General features: G+C 40.9%; 1 protein-coding gene across 1 annotated transcript in view; it reads left to right on the top strand.

The window, feature by feature from the left end:
- Positions 1-960: 960 nt before the first annotated feature.
- Positions 961-15,505, top strand: part of LOC123467590 (homeobox protein cut-like) — a gene marked incomplete at its 5' end in the record, with an annotated part of 86,109 nt that continues 71,564 nt past the window's right edge. The window contains 1 exon segment of the mRNA XM_045167460.1: positions 961-1,084. Coding sequence (XP_045023395.1) covers positions 961-1,084 — 124 coding nt within the window.

Here is a 15,505-nt window from a genome sequence, read left to right as displayed (position 1 = left end):
CACCCTATTATTCCGTTTGAATCGCTGAGCGACGTTTTGTTCCAACAATGGCCATTTTTGTAATGTGTGTTCAACAGCGACGCTCTTTTTCCTTCTCCTTCCACTGTTGCTCTAGACGTAATAATAGCTTCGGTCGTAACCTGTATATTTTATGTTGAATATTATATCTAATACTGGAACATGTGTGTGTGCACCCCGTTTTCTCTTGCAAGTCTTTGATGCTTGTTTAAGATCCCCGGCATGGAACTTTTCTTTTTTATTCGACTATTTTGGCTATTGAATTGTAATGTGGCCCGTCTTTATTTTTTTTTATACTTTGCAAAATATGCACGAAAAGGCATAAAATAGGAAAACAGGCAATGGGGCGTGTTTTTCTTTTATTTCCAACGCGAAAACATAAATCGTTCGTTTTTTTTTTCTTCCCTCTTATGTGTTTATTTCATTTGCGCGGCAAGCAAAAAAAAAAGGGAAATATGGCAACAAAACGTTCGGTGCCTGAGGAGAGACGAAACCCAGCAATTAAACATGCAAATGCTGCGGATCAAATGCCCAGCATCAGTTTTTGGGAAAAAAAGGGGGGGAATATATTCAAGTACATCGTACGTAGCATTTTTGTTTTCTATAGTGTCCGGGGTGTCTTGTGTGGGAGGGATACACGAGATTACAGCTGGACGAGTGTGTGTTGTCTCTGCAATTTAAGAGTGCAAACGACTTGAAAGAATATGGCCGATTCCCATCGTTTTCCATAACACTTTTTTTTTTTTTTTTACGAGCAAAAAAAGTACACGGCCAGCCGCAACGATACACAAAGAAAACCGCTGGATAATAGAGTTCTTCTTGCTTTGCCAGTAAAAAAAAAGGGACTTAAATTAGTTGTTAAAAAAAATATTAATTGCTGTTAATATAAATCAGGATATTAAACGTTTTGTTAAATTTTCATTTCAGATCCGGTGCCTTTGGTTGGAAATGACGAATGGGTTGCAGGCTAAAGCGGCCCGGATGCAGGACGTCGATCTGGAAGTGAAACAATTGCGCGAGACGCTAGCCGAGTACAACGAGGAATTCCGTCAAGTCCGCAACCAAGGTAAGCGAAACAAATAGAAATTTTTTTTTTTTTTTTGAAATCATTTTGTGCGGTTTTGCTCGTTCCATCGTCGAGGGGGAGGGAATATGAAATGACAACGAGTCGAGATGTTTAGGGACAATAAGAAACAAAACGTGACGAAACTTCTTTTCGTCATCATCGAGCCCGTGGTGTCTGCTGATCGTATTTATTTTGTTGGAATCAAAATAGGCAACGGTAGAATGTTTGCCTATTTGAAGGCGTCAGATGGTTGTCGATGAATCTTTTTCTTTTTCGGTTTTTCGCTTTTGTGTTTGCAACGAAAAACGTCCACTCCTTCAAAACATGGCTCTTAATACTCAGCTTTTTTTATAAATTATGTTTTGTTTGTTGTTGACTTCCTGCGTTCATTTGCTCAACGACCTCCACGTGATGCAAAGAGAAAGGCTTCAGCAAATCGTCAGGAAAAGATTTCAGAGCCTCCAAGAACCCGTGTCTTAGATTAGAATTGAAAGGCGCCTTTATTGTTTTCTATTTATTCTTCACTGGTCGTCTAGAAAGAGAAAAATCTCGCGTTCTTTTCTCTTCGTTGCTCTTTGTTCGTCGTCACACACAGACTGGCAAGTCTGTACTGGGATGGACACTATCGCTCACTAACGGGGGCTTCCGTATTTTTCTTTAACTTGTTTGAAAACTCATCTGTTTTGTGTGTGCCCTCGGATTGTAGTGGCAGCGGTCGACTTTGATTTTTACGGTGTCTGTGTATTCGGGGGATGTATTGAAAAGGAGGCAATTTTTGACGTCATCCTCCAACAAACACCATCAAACCGATGATTTTGTCGCGCCATCTTCCTTTTGTTGCTTCTTTTGTTGTTGTTGTTGTTGTTGATCATTAAAGTTATGGCGTCGATAGACTCGAAACAAGGAGGACTCTTCCGCTTTGATTCATTTTTATTTGATGCGAAACTGAAACTCATTGATGAAGTTACTTTGGCTAAAAACGGTTCCGCTTGGCCGGTCAATTTCCAATTGTTTTTTTTTCCCCCACTCCCCTGATTCCTTTTTTCTTACGGAGGAGGAATCAACGCAATAACAACAACGATGACGGAACAGCAGGCAACAACAAACCTCTTTTCTCTTTACTCAAAGCTCAGCAGCAAGATGGAGCCAAGTTTTCATTCATGACATGTCTTAAAAATGTCTTTTCTATACGAATTTTATCTGCTGATTTTGTTTTTCATTCTAAACTTTCATCGCCACCGTAACCGAATCGAAGTAGTTTCCATTCAAAACTGTGGCGATAAGCGATGTCGAACCTCGAAATAAGAGTCGACATTGAAAATTGTATTTTTTTATTCGATTCGTCCGTGTCCGGCACTCAAAAAAATCAACAAAAGCCGTGCGACTGGAATAGCGTAAGAAACCGGGCGGAAAGAAGAAGCAAAAAAAAAAAAAACCACAACAAACAATACACACTTTCAATACGAAAACTGTTGATCGGAATCGAGCGGAAAGAGAGTCGATAAAAAAACAAAACAGAGAGAGCGCTCTTCTTCCGCTGACGAACCATGTTTTTGTGTGTCGTTTATTGTTTGCCACTTTGAACAGTTTGAGGGAGGCTAAGATTCTTTTGTTCTCTTTTGATGGCGCAACATATAAAAACAACAACAGCAGCAGCAAATCGATGAATCTATTCTTGAAGCCGCAGATACTGCCGAAGACGGTCCACTGTACACACTTGACTCTGTAAAGCTCTTAAAAGTTTATTTTATGACGTTCGGATGGGCCGGAGCAATCCGGATGGGGGCCGTATCGGAACATCTTTTTCTTTGCGGGTTTCGCGATCTATTGCCCCGGCCCAAAAGATCGTTATGACCCTGTTGATAGTGTGGTCTTTTGACGATTCCCTATTCAGAGTCTTTTTTTTCGAGGGGAGGATACGGTCCTCCTTTGAGTCCCTTCTTTTTTATTGTTGGGCCATTTCGTTTGTTGGACCCGAGATGTCGAAAAACTTTACGGCCTTTGGTTTGCCTAGCTTCTTGATGGGCAAACCGCAATTTCGGGGTAGGCTAAAAGAAAGGCTTCCACTCCACCGCAGACTATACGAGAGACTATCGCAATTGATCTAGTCCCGAGGAGACTACCCTCCGTTTTATTTTTTTATGTACTCTGCTTGTATCGAAATGCTATTTTGAATTCCGCGCGCGCTTCTTTGTAGTCTGCATTGACGTTGTATTGTGTGTGTGGCTTGGCCTTTTTTTTTGCGCTTCCCTTCCCTCGCGATGGTTGCGGAAAGTACGGAGTGTTACACGGCAGTTGCAAAGGGCTACCAATTTCGAAATAGGTTGGAAACAAGATGGATATGCGCCACGAAAGGGAAACAAGTGAGTGAACGTGTGGGGATTATTGCGGCCTCGCAAGTTTACGTATGACGCCTGCGCGCGGATCACAGCACACAACGCAAGTTTAGTTTTCGGGGTCTCTCCTGCTCGTTGATGGGGCGCCCTTTGGATCCTATACATCAGCTTCATCAGCACCCGACTATATATCTATATGGCTGGGTGTATATTCTTGTCCGCCTTTTATCGATTGGGGTTCTTTGATCACCCCACTCTTGTTGCCCCCTCTCTTAGTCCCTAGTGATGATCTAACGGGGGCTGCGGAACTGCCGACAATCCAAGGCTTGATCAATTACCTCTCTTCGATCAAGAGTCGTCGTCTCCCCCTTCCTCCCCATTTGATCGTTGGGCCGCCACTATCGATTTCTCCTATATAGGACTTTATTCGGTGATCTCTTCCCCCCTCACTCCATCGGGTCGTCCTTTCTCCGTTGAGATGAAAGAGAGACGAATCGAGCGATGGTGCAGATATGGATGGGGGATCGTTGTCGTCGTGTTATGACAACAACAGCCCATGAAGCGGCGAGGCGGCGGCGGGGTTATAGGAAGTGAGTCAAAAGAGGCCGGCGACACCCGAGACATAATCTGATCAGCGACTTGTCGATCGATTTGATTGAACGTCTTTGCGGCCGTGACGACGCCAGCGAACGACAAGCAGCTCTTCTTGGCAATCGGCTCTCTCTCTACTCGAATGGAGTGGCAGATGATTTCATTCCTTTCATTCCTTTTGTTGCTGGCATTCGCCTATCTATCTCTTTCAGCCTCTCCGTCTTGCACTCGTCTTGTTGGCTTTTCTCGTGTTATTTATTCTCTTTGTGTTATGTTTTGTGTTGACCCTGTGTGTGTGTGTCTTTTCTATCGAATCTATTCGTTGTTTGAATCAATCGCTTCCCTTATTTGCCCGTCTTAGCCAATTACATATCCGCTCCAGCTGTCTGTCGGCTGCTGTGACAGGCCGAGTCCTTTTTGTTTTTCTTTCTCCCCGACCGGGCAAAAAGCCCGGCCATGAGAAAATCCATACATCATCCTTCATTCCGTCTAGAGTCATCACGCTAGATGAGGCGAGAGGCAGATTCTCCTTTTTTTCTATTTCTCTTCGATTCCATCTTTTTTTTTTGAGGGGGCTGCCTAGTAAAACGTTGAACGAGATGAAACGATTAACAGGGAAAAAAAGAGTTTTTATTTTGAAAAAACAAAATGGTTATATTGGATTGATACTCATTTCATTGAATGCGCCGCGAGTTTGTTTTTTTTTCTTTCGGGAGGTGTAATCAACCGGACTGCGTGTAAAAGAAAACGGTTTGGCCCGATAGACGAACGTCTTTCTTTTCTCTTCCATCACGTGTATTTTCGTAGAATTTCTTGTTCAAAACTGTCGGATGTCGAATGCCTTGAAGCGTTTGAAATTTTAAAGGTTTTTTGTTTTTAATTTTTCGTTTTTTCGAATTCGATGCCAACCGCTAGCGTTTATTACTATATATCCCTCAGAACCCGACAACTGCGCTCTTATGGCCACACCACAACCCCACCCAAACATGGATGTAAAAGCCAGTAACTGAACAGACTGGCTTAGTTGTTTTTTTTTCCAAAATAAAAGATGACTGAAAAGGCCAACCAGACGATCCACGAAAAGAAAAGAAAAAAACTAAAATGACGAAAGAGAAAAACTTGGTTAATTGGAGGGGGTGACCCTGCACCAAAAGGTCAAACGAATGCATCATCCATCAATGTCTCGCAATGTACGTACCTGCCGGATGAAGAAACTCAGACGCAACACATGCGAGACGTGTCCGTGACTGTTGGCTGCTGTTCCCGCGGCCCCTTTTGTTTTTTTTTCTTCCATCTTACGTTTATTGTTTTGTTCTCTGAAGAACATCAATCAAAGGAATTCTCGATCCAATCAGTCGTGGGATAAACGGTTGTCTTTTTTTTTTTAAAGGAGAAATTGACTAATCACACAATTATTGGGCAATGCTGGAATATGTTTTTGTATTTTCTTTTTTTGTAGACGTGTGACTCGGACGTATCGATTGTTACCTCCCGGCTTTGACACATAGTCTTTTGTCATCGAGATCCTTTTGAGGCTTTTTATTGCCTATCGTCCCGAAATCCTTCGGCACACGCTTTCTGCATCGATGATTCGTTTTTGCCCCATTTTTTTTCCTTCTTCTTCTAGACAATCCGGTGATATTTCGCTGTTTAGTTCCACTCTATCAAACCAGAAGTGACAATCGCCTTTTTGTTTTGTTTTTATCGGATGATCAGCTCCGTTATTGGCAATTTTTGTGTTTCAACTTTTCAAATTCGTTTTTGGCATTCCTTTTAAAAATTCTCTTTTCCCTTCCCCTCTTTATGGTGAAGGTATGCTTGTGAAGCGGCAAGGGTCATCCTCCTCGCTATGCGGATGAAATGGGCAGGGAGAGGCAAGACATTAGAGTGCACCCGATTTATTCCCTTGAATCGTAAATAATAAAAAAGCGAGAAGAAGAGGCCGTTATAATTGTTCCTCCTCCTCCTCTTCGTACATAATCAGAAGAGAGAGAAAAAAAATGAAACAAGACCAAAACACTAAAAAAAGAAGAAGAGGATCTCACCAAATTAGAAGCGCTGCGGTCATTAATGTATCGGACCGGTCGGGTCCGCTGCCGAAGCATTTTTTAATATTAACCAAGCCAAGGTGGTGGGGAGGGGGTATAAACACGTTTCCTGGTGCTGTGGATAATTACGTGAGTTCATCGGCTTTGGCGTTCATCAACAGGCAGGGGGGATGGAGGAAAAGAAAGAAAATGTGAAAAAAAATGTGGGGCTTCTTGTGCCCTGATTTTGTTTTGTTTTTTTTTCCTCTCTGATCCCCACCTTCTGAAAGTCGAACGATGATGATGATGATCATCACCGATAAAAACAATTGAAATCACGAGGTTGAGCTCATTTTCGAATCGGTTCTGTTAATAATTGCTAACCACCTGACCAGGTGCCGATGTTCATACAAAGTAGGACTGGCTCCTGTATGTAGGATAAATCTTTTTTCTTTTTGTTCTTTTATAAGGCAAAAAAAAAAAAAAAAGCAACTGTACCGGTATCCTTTCCTGATTGCTTCTCATTTCTTATTTTTTCTTGTTTGAGAAAAAAAATCTTTTTAGTGTGATCCCTGGGGCAATCGACAATCCAATCAAAAACGATTCATCAAATCTATCAGACCCCTATAACTCCTCTCTATCCTCTGGTAGCCGGCCTCTTGAGTTTGGTTAGAAATTGCGTTTTCCTTTTTATTTTATTTTGCATTTGCGCGACTGCCAACTCGAATCCCATATGGAATGTATTCGTTCCATCGTCGTGTCCCGGAGCCGCTGCAGCCGCAATCCAATCCATCTTGCTTTCTGATATCGCCCGTTTTTTTTTCGGCTGCCGTTGCCCCCGGAGAGGCAAACGGGAAAAATAAATAATAATAAAAAAAAAACGTTGTTTTGATCTATCGACTCTAAGTGATCTATAAGTTTAAAATCTTTAATTCGTTTTCGATTGTCTTTTTAAAATATCACAACTTTGGAAAGGACTTGATGAATTTCCAGGAGGTCAATGCGGTCGTTTTTCGGTAATCGAGGATTTATTAACTGTTTCAGTTAATTAACTTTTTCTTCATAATTCTTCTGATTTGTTGTTATCTTGTTACTTTCTGGGTATACACCTGTTGTTGAATCATTGCCAGTCGAGCTCGATGATCTTTTTTTTAAATATATACAATGGCTCGCGCGCCGCCGTTTCCCCCCACAACGCCGACGAATATTGTCCGGTTATTTCTGCCCTTGAACGCAGCCAATCCATGCGGATAATCGACCGTGAAAAGATCCAAAGTTTAAACAGAAAATAATAAAAAAAAATGGATGCCTTTCTTCTTATTTAATGCATAAACCGCTTGGTTTTTTCCATTTAAAGTAGTACTACAGTAAATTTTTGCATCTGCTTCAGTCGGACGATTTTGCGTTCATTTTTGTTTTTTGTCACGATAAATTCATTTACAATAGACCAAAAATTTGTTATAAAAAGTCTGTTTGTATTCAATCCCTTGCATATTTTCACAACTTCCCCCTAAAATGTCAGGCTCTTGTTTCCTATTTCGTTCGCCAGACCAGAAAAGGCAACTGGCCATAACTTTGGGGGAAGAAAAAAATAACAAATGGATGAATTTGACCGATGTTGTTTGAAACACTAGAACAAAACGAGTTGTTTTGCAGCAGTAATAAAATTTAAAAAAAAAAAAGAATGAACAACAAGTCAAGCGATTGTCATTGTTCCCGAACGCTGCCTTGCTCTTCTTTTTATAAATATCATTGCAAACCCAAAGATTGTTTACTTTGCTCGCTAGACCTTTAAACGGTGATCATCGTAGTGTTGCATTTCCTGTCGAGACTTCCCTTGGAAATAATAAATATTTTTCTTTTTCTTTCTCTTTTTTACATACCTGACGGAATCGAAAGACAATAAGCAAGTCTTTTGTCGTGAAGGTATTTGATAGTTTAGTTTGAATGCTGCGCTTGACGATCGTATTCTCTTGTTGTTTTTTGTCCGTCTCGTGCCAACGCGATCGTTAAAAACAGGTGATAATGACGAGCCAATTAGAGAGGTGACTAGACTGGAAGAAGCTAATTTATGAATGGCATAATTTCGCTAGAAAAGGTAATCATCAAAGAGCTGATGATTCAACGGAGCTTCTTTTTCGTCGCTAATTTCCCAATTGTTGCCGAAAATGTGACACTAGATTACCTCAGCTTTGACTAGCTATTAGGAGAGGGACGACGGTTGACAATCGTTAATGAGATGCAAATATTTAACGGTACTCTAGCCATCCTATGATTGCCGAAAATTATCAAAGCTCTTCAAAGGTTACTGCGGTGATTGACGGCAGGCCTATTTTCTGAAACACATTTATCGCTTGGGCCACTTTTAGCTGATCGCTCTTCTTTTGTTTGTGCTTCGCCAAAGTGGAGACAATCGAAGGCTCTATTTTCTTTCCTTTCAGCTCGAATTTCAAAACCGTGAACCTATTTTTTTTTTTTTTTTTTATAATTTAAATACTTTGCTCTTGACGTAGACTCCGCTTTTCTTATCTTTCGTTTGACGTCATTGACAACTACACAAGCGGCAGGAAACGCGATACGTTCGCCAGCGGAACGGACTGCGTCATCATCGTCCTGCCGCTGCGTAAATTGCACTAGAACGGCAGCGTTTATTTAACGAAAGACTTAACATGGGGGTGTAGCAGCTATATACTTGCGAGGATTAAAACAAACAAAGCGGCATGCACTTGCATCGGGTGCGACAAAAACGAGAAAAAGAGGATCGTTTATTTCCGACTGACCGGCCCGCCCTGCAGCAGCACTTTTGAAAATAAATCCTGCATAATTTCACAGAAGAAGGCGAAAGAACAACGGAAGCAGTAGGCGCACGAGAGAGGGACGGTCGTGAAAACAAAAAGGTGGGATAGGACGCGAGGCTCTGCAATAACACAGGCGACTGACGAGACGTTGTTGACGCATCCTCTCTTTTTCTTCTTCGAGGATGGCGAGGATTTATTTCCCTCTCAATCAAGAGAATTCGCTTCCCCCTTTCATCAACATTTTTATGAAAAGCGCTGAATCGACAGAAGAAACGATTCATTTCGGTCCCCACCCCCTACCCGTTGGCGCACTGCATCGTGCACTGCATTGCAGTTGTATGTATGTATCCGTTTTTTGGTTGTCGTTTTCAAGCGAGTCGTCGGGAGTAAGAAAAGCCTTTGCTTCAATTCTTCATAACTTTTTTTTGTTTTTGTTTTTCATCTCTGCCCCAACTGCTACGATCGAATCATAATAATAATTACTTTCCCTCTTGACGAGAGACAGAACGTGATTATTATATGTATACGCAGACACTAATCCCTCTGGCGTGTTCCGTTGCTCGTCATCCATCGGCGCAAAAGATCATTAAAAAAACAAGTGAATTAGTGTTCATTAATCCGCCAAGATGACGAGAGTGGAACGAGAACAAAAGATGAAACGATGCTGGATCTTTTCGAAATTACACTTTTTTTTTTTTTGAATTTTTATTCCTTTAAATTTATAGACAGGGAAAGAGGAGGAGAATGTCTTTTGTTTCATGCAAACATGTCGGCGCTCTATGGGAAAAAAAAAAAATGAATGCGTATTATATAGCGCCACCGGTTCTCATATGTGCGCATGTTGAGGGTGGTTTAAAAAAAAAATTGGAATAAACACAAAAATCTGATTGAAATGACTGCGGATGCAAGCTGCTGCTGCTGGATGCGCGCATTGTCTCTGGTGTCGAGAGAAGGTGAGAATCGTCTTCGGCTAGCCCTCGTGTGATGGGCTTTCTTTTTGCTTTATTGTATAGGTGGGGGGCCTCCTGGAGCGTCCCATGGACCGGCCAGTTATTATATGCAGTTGATTTTCCTTTCTTTTTTTTTTTTCTTGTCTAAGAAAACCAGGTGGAAGATGAGGGCAGCCTTTTTTCGGTTGGTGTAACACAACAACAACAACAAAGGCCGCCGATGATACTCCATTACCGAGAAGAAGAAAGAGAAGCGAACGTGGGGCTTCCGCCACCACACTGAGTGCGGTGAGACGCCCGTTGGTGTACGGCCGTGCCACGTTGCACCTGATTTATCGGAGATTGCACCTCGGAGTCTCTTTTTCTTTTTCTTTCTTGCTTGACGCTGAGCGTTTTACAGTCTGTGCCACCGACTTTTCGTTTCTTTCGGTGTGTTACCTGCCATCATCACCGTGGCTGCGTTTTGTTCGGTGCTATTCTCTTTATTGAGGGGGTTGATTTTTTCTTTTCTGAGCCACCATTTTTTTTTTTTTTTAATGTTTTTTTGTTGATGATGATATTCGTTTAAAATCAATCGATAAAAATGCCCATTGATGTGTTTTTTTAAACTGTTTTAAAAAATGTTTGTCGTTCTGGCAAAAACTTCTGATTTGATTTCAATGGCCTGTAGGTTCTTTTGATAATGCAAAATGTTCGGTTTCCTTTTTATTTATCAAAAATGGGCAAAATCGTTTTTTTTTTTCCTTTTTATATGGTAATATGTTTGTTTCAAGGAAATCGACGTCATTTAGAAGACAAAATATCGTGAGAATCGAAAAACAAAAAAAGATATTTCCTCCTCTCCAAAGAAATTTTTTTGCCTTATTTTGGGACCGACTCACGCCGCAATTCACGCACGCATTTATCTGTCTATTGCCTTTCCTTCTACGAAACACAGAATGCCGAAATCTTCGGGAGAAGGAAACAAAAACACAACCCCACTGCGGTTTATAGTATTACGAACACCACATATAGAAAGAAAAAGGGAACGACGAAGAACTATGCTAGGCAGTGAGAGACGAACGCGAGCGAACGTTATGTATGTCTGTATATTTATATTATTTTTTGCCTTGGAGGCTCTCTCCTGGTTTGATGCATACGTAATAAACGAGCAGAGAGAGAGAGCGGTTGATCGCGCCCCGCCTATCGATCGTTAACCGGCGAAATGTACGACCGATCGCCTCTGAAGATTATGCCACCGCCGCCGCCGCCGCGAAAAAGACCCGTCGTCGACCATATAGCGATAAGATTCATCCCCCCTAAAAAAAAATAAATATATATGAGGGTCTGAATATTATTATTCGTCCGGTTGGTTACGATCGCAACAACAGGTAGATATTGTGTGTCGGAATCAAAAGAAAGAGATGTGGCTTCTTGGAGAGAGCGACCCGTATTTTTATATTTTATTTCATTCTTTACATTTCAAATGATTATTTTTTTTCCACGTTCCGCTTGAATGATCGAACTTTTATTTTTCATTTTTAAGTGCGCCATACGGCACCATAAGGCTACATCTGTGTGTGTGTCGATCAGCGACGCAAATGACGGGGTCAATAAAACCATAAAAACGGGAAAGGGAAGTCGAGACGAGGACGCTTTGTGTGCGGGAATAAATGTTTGAAAGACGAGGAGGGGGGGGGGGAGCAGCTCGATGTGACGCCAATACAGATATAATAATAAGACAAGCAACAGCGGCTCGACCCGATAATAGAGGTCGAGCTTTAAAGCCGATCGCCCCTTGCAATAAAACTTTTGTAATCAGCAGGTTTTTTTTTTTTTATATTGACTTGATAATTTCGTTGCTGTCGGACCGGCTGACCGACCAGACATTTCAGTCTTCTATTTTTTTTTTGTCTTATTTTCGCTTTTCACTCAATAATAAAATATTGGGAAATGTTTCTAAAATGAGATATGACCTTATCGAGTCGACTCGCGCAGTTGCCAGTTTTATTTTTGGTGGGCTTTGTTCTCTTCGGGATCGCAACAGGTTGAGAAACAATGCCGTCAAAAATACAAAACAACAAAATTGTATCGTGAATGAGGTAATTTTGAATGAAAAAAAAACGAAGGCAGGGCATCTAGACTGGTGAATGAGAAGAATCAACTGAGAAAATAATGCTCGAATCTCTTGATGAGATTCTGGTGCCGCCGCCTTCCGTCCACGCCCACTGGGGGGACCCTGCCGCCGCCGCCGCCAAGTTGTGTATATACCTACCGTAGGAACGAATGTTATAACCGTAATTATATCCGTCGCTGGCTGGCCATTTCAGCGATGCCAATTGAAGATGAAAAAGGGAGGAGGAGAAGGGCTATACCAAGAAGGTAGTGGGTATATTTATTTAATAAAAGCAACACACACAAAAAAGAAGATGAGGGTCAGAGATTTCGAGTGATGGAGATTTTTTTTTTTCTTCTTCTTCTTTCCCTCCACTTCCGTCTGACTGTCGCCATCGACAATACGGCGAAACACTGTCATCATATCATCATCAACGACTCTGTTCTTCGTCGTGTGGGTCTGTGTTTTTCCTTTTTTTCCCATAGATTCGACGCCATCCACTCGGTGATGATGGCCAAAGTGTAATGTTCCGTTGACGTGTCGTTCGTGACAGACGCGCAGCCAGTTGCACCCAATTATCTACCCATCCGCCCCAAAGAAAAGAAAAAACGAACTCCCCCTTCTTTTTAACGCGCACCTGAGGAAAAAAAAACCAAACAAAGACGACAACAAAAATCAATGCCAGCCATTATAAACTGATTTTTGAAGAGGGGAGAACTGAAGTTTTGAACAGTCTAACGTCGTAGTTTGGATGTACGTTTTTTAACCTTCATACTTTTTTTGTTGTACATTTCTCGTCGCATGCGAGATACTTGCGCTTGATTGGCGACATACCAGTATGTCGCTAGTGTACAATTAACATTTCTTTTTTTTCTTAAATCATCATCGAAAAGTTTGTGATCAAAAAGAAGGAGAAGAAAAAAAGAGGAGATGCTTTGTAGTTTAAAAACTTAAATTTTACAGAACGATCGATCGATAGACTGTTCAATTGTTCGGTTTGAGTTTCAGCTAAAACGGGGCCGTAATACTGTAGATTGAAATATAAAAGTTGGAACACACATTTTCTGATGTGCCTTTCGGGCTTTCTGGCCGTTGAAAGAAAGAAGGAAAAGTTTTTTAAACTCCGGAAGGGTAGAGAGAGAGAGAGAGAGGGAGTTGGTATATAGCCAATTACATTATTGAGTAAAAGAAGAAGAAACAGGACAGACGAAGAAGACTGGAGCTCCGTTCTAATGAGAAGAATCTGGCCATCCTTTGGTTGATAATTGATTTGCCGAGCTTGGAAAACTTTATACTTTTTCGTTGGTGCGTTTAACTGGGAGGAAGGGAGTTACAACGCGAGCAAGAGTATGGGCAGGGCGAGTGCGGATGAAAATGGGGGATAAGGACAACAAAAAAAAAACCTTGGCTTCTTATTCATTCGATTGAAAGAAATCAAAGTTTTATTTTTTATTTGGGGGGGGGATTTCCTTTTGAATTTTTTTTTTTTTTAAAGATAAGAAAATGGCGGAACTTTTTAAGTATCGTCGAAACCCATTGATGATTTATTGCTCTTTCCCCTCATTTAACCGGTACCGGCTTTGGCTATTAACATATACGGCGAGCCAGTGCGTGTGTGTGAACTAGAACACACCGACGTTTGTTTGATGTGTACGGCCGGCGCTTCTGGCCATCGTTAACTGCCGTAGTTGAAAATTATACGACAAAACACTGAGGGGACGAGGGAGAGAGAGAGCGGAGGGGAGAATTATAGCTAGGTTTAACTCACAAAAATTTTTCGGGTTCCGCAACCCTCAAATATCCTACACGAAAAATTACCTGCGATAACCTTGCGAATATGGTCGATCTGTTTCACTTGATTTCTTCCGGGGGCAAAGCTTTGCCCTGGCAACCGGATTTCCTACACCCACCATTTTTTTTATTTTTAAATAAAATAAAACATTTTGATTTCCTCCTTTTTTGACTTGTTTCAACATCTTGTCGATGGAGTGGAAATTGACGCCAGTCTATTCACTAACAGTCAAATGAAGCTTAAGTGTTTTCATGTTACGTTTCTTTCTTTTTTAGGGGGGGGGGGATAAAATACTGACGCCCTTCAAAATTTGCTTCCATTTCGATCCTCTTGCTTGTCACTCCAGACGACTATTAACACGCACAAGGCCGTGTTTGTGTCTCGTTTATTGTGCACTTGTATATTTATCTTATTTTCCTTTCCCTACTTGACTTATCCGTTCGTCTTCGCATCTCTTCACTTAATGGGCGCCCACCTTATTATTTTATCTATTTACCTAATTTTTTGTTTTCCTTCTTTCGTTTGTTCAAGTTTTCACATGGAGAGTCGTGTAATCTGTAGGTTGGCGTTAGCGTTATCAGTTTAATTACGTTGCGCGCACCTTTTGCGTCGTTCCCACCTTTTAAAACAAAAATCGATGATCTAGCAGTTGTTTTGTAGCGCTCGTTTTCCATGTTTAATCATTCTTTGATTATACCTTGATTCACTAACATTATTGCCTTGTTTCTAAAAAAAAATTAATAATTTTGAAACCATTTTCGGGATCAAACTAAAGGGGGAAACGGGTGGAATTTGGCGGCGGACAGACGCACAAAAAAAAACCTGCTTTTGCTCGTAATAAGGTGATTGGCTAAGGTTGTTCCAATCATCATCATAAACACAAGACGTGTAACAATACCCTATGCCGCCGCCACTACATTTTTTCTTTTAAACTCTTCTCCCTTTTTTGGTAGAAAAAGAAAGAAAGAAAAAAAAAAAAAAACAGTGGCTAGCGTGGCAACGCTGTGTCTCAGTCGCTTACCGGGGTGTTTGATTTACGGCACCAACACTCGCACTTTACAGCGTGTTAAAGAAGAAGAAAAAAAAAAGGTGGAGGAAGAACAGAAAGGAAGGAAAAAGAAATAGGTAAAAAAAAAAAGGGGGGGGGGAAGAAATGTGATTTACAGCTTTGCAGTGGAACTCACGGATAAAAAGGCCACTTTTTTTTTCTATCGTTGCGTTGCCGCTTTTTTATTTTTTTACTTGCTCATATGTGTATTTTTTATGTAAAGCCCAAAATGGTCTTAAAAAAAAAAACAGTAGTAGGTTTGGATCGTGAGACAAAATAATTGAACTGGATGTAAATTACGAGCCTGTGCCGCTCCGGAATTGCTTTTTGTTTAACGCCTTTTGTTTTTGAATGGCCGGTGTAGGTTTTTTTTTATTTGTCTGTGCTAAATGCGGATTCGTACGCTCGTCAATTAGTTCAGTTGTATCGATGACGAACATGAGGCGAATGAAAGGGGGGGGCGGTTTATGGCAATTTATTTTTTCTTTTCATTAAAAAAATTTTTTTTTTCAGTTTTCCTGATGTTTTGAAAATTTTTTTCCGGGCGTTGATGTATTTGAATCTATGGCGGCAAAAAGGACTTGTGATATTATTTCTTTGGTAACGAAAATAAAAATGGGACAAATGAAGAAAAAGAAAAAGAAAAATCAGAAAAAAAAATGAAGAATAAGACGGGAAAATTTTCGTCGGTATTTATAGAAAGAGCCCTCCAGTGTCCATTAATTTTTATTGCCTCTAAATCTGAATGATGGTTAGAAAAGAAGCCAAGAAAAGAGACAGAAAG

The sequence above is a fragment of the Daphnia magna genome, unplaced genomic scaffold (assembly GCF_020631705.1).
Source record: "Daphnia magna isolate NIES unplaced genomic scaffold, ASM2063170v1.1 Dm_contigs200, whole genome shotgun sequence".
Classification (NCBI taxonomy): domain Eukaryota; kingdom Metazoa; phylum Arthropoda; class Branchiopoda; order Diplostraca; family Daphniidae; genus Daphnia; species Daphnia magna.
This window is presented reverse-complemented; position numbering and strand designations above follow the sequence as displayed.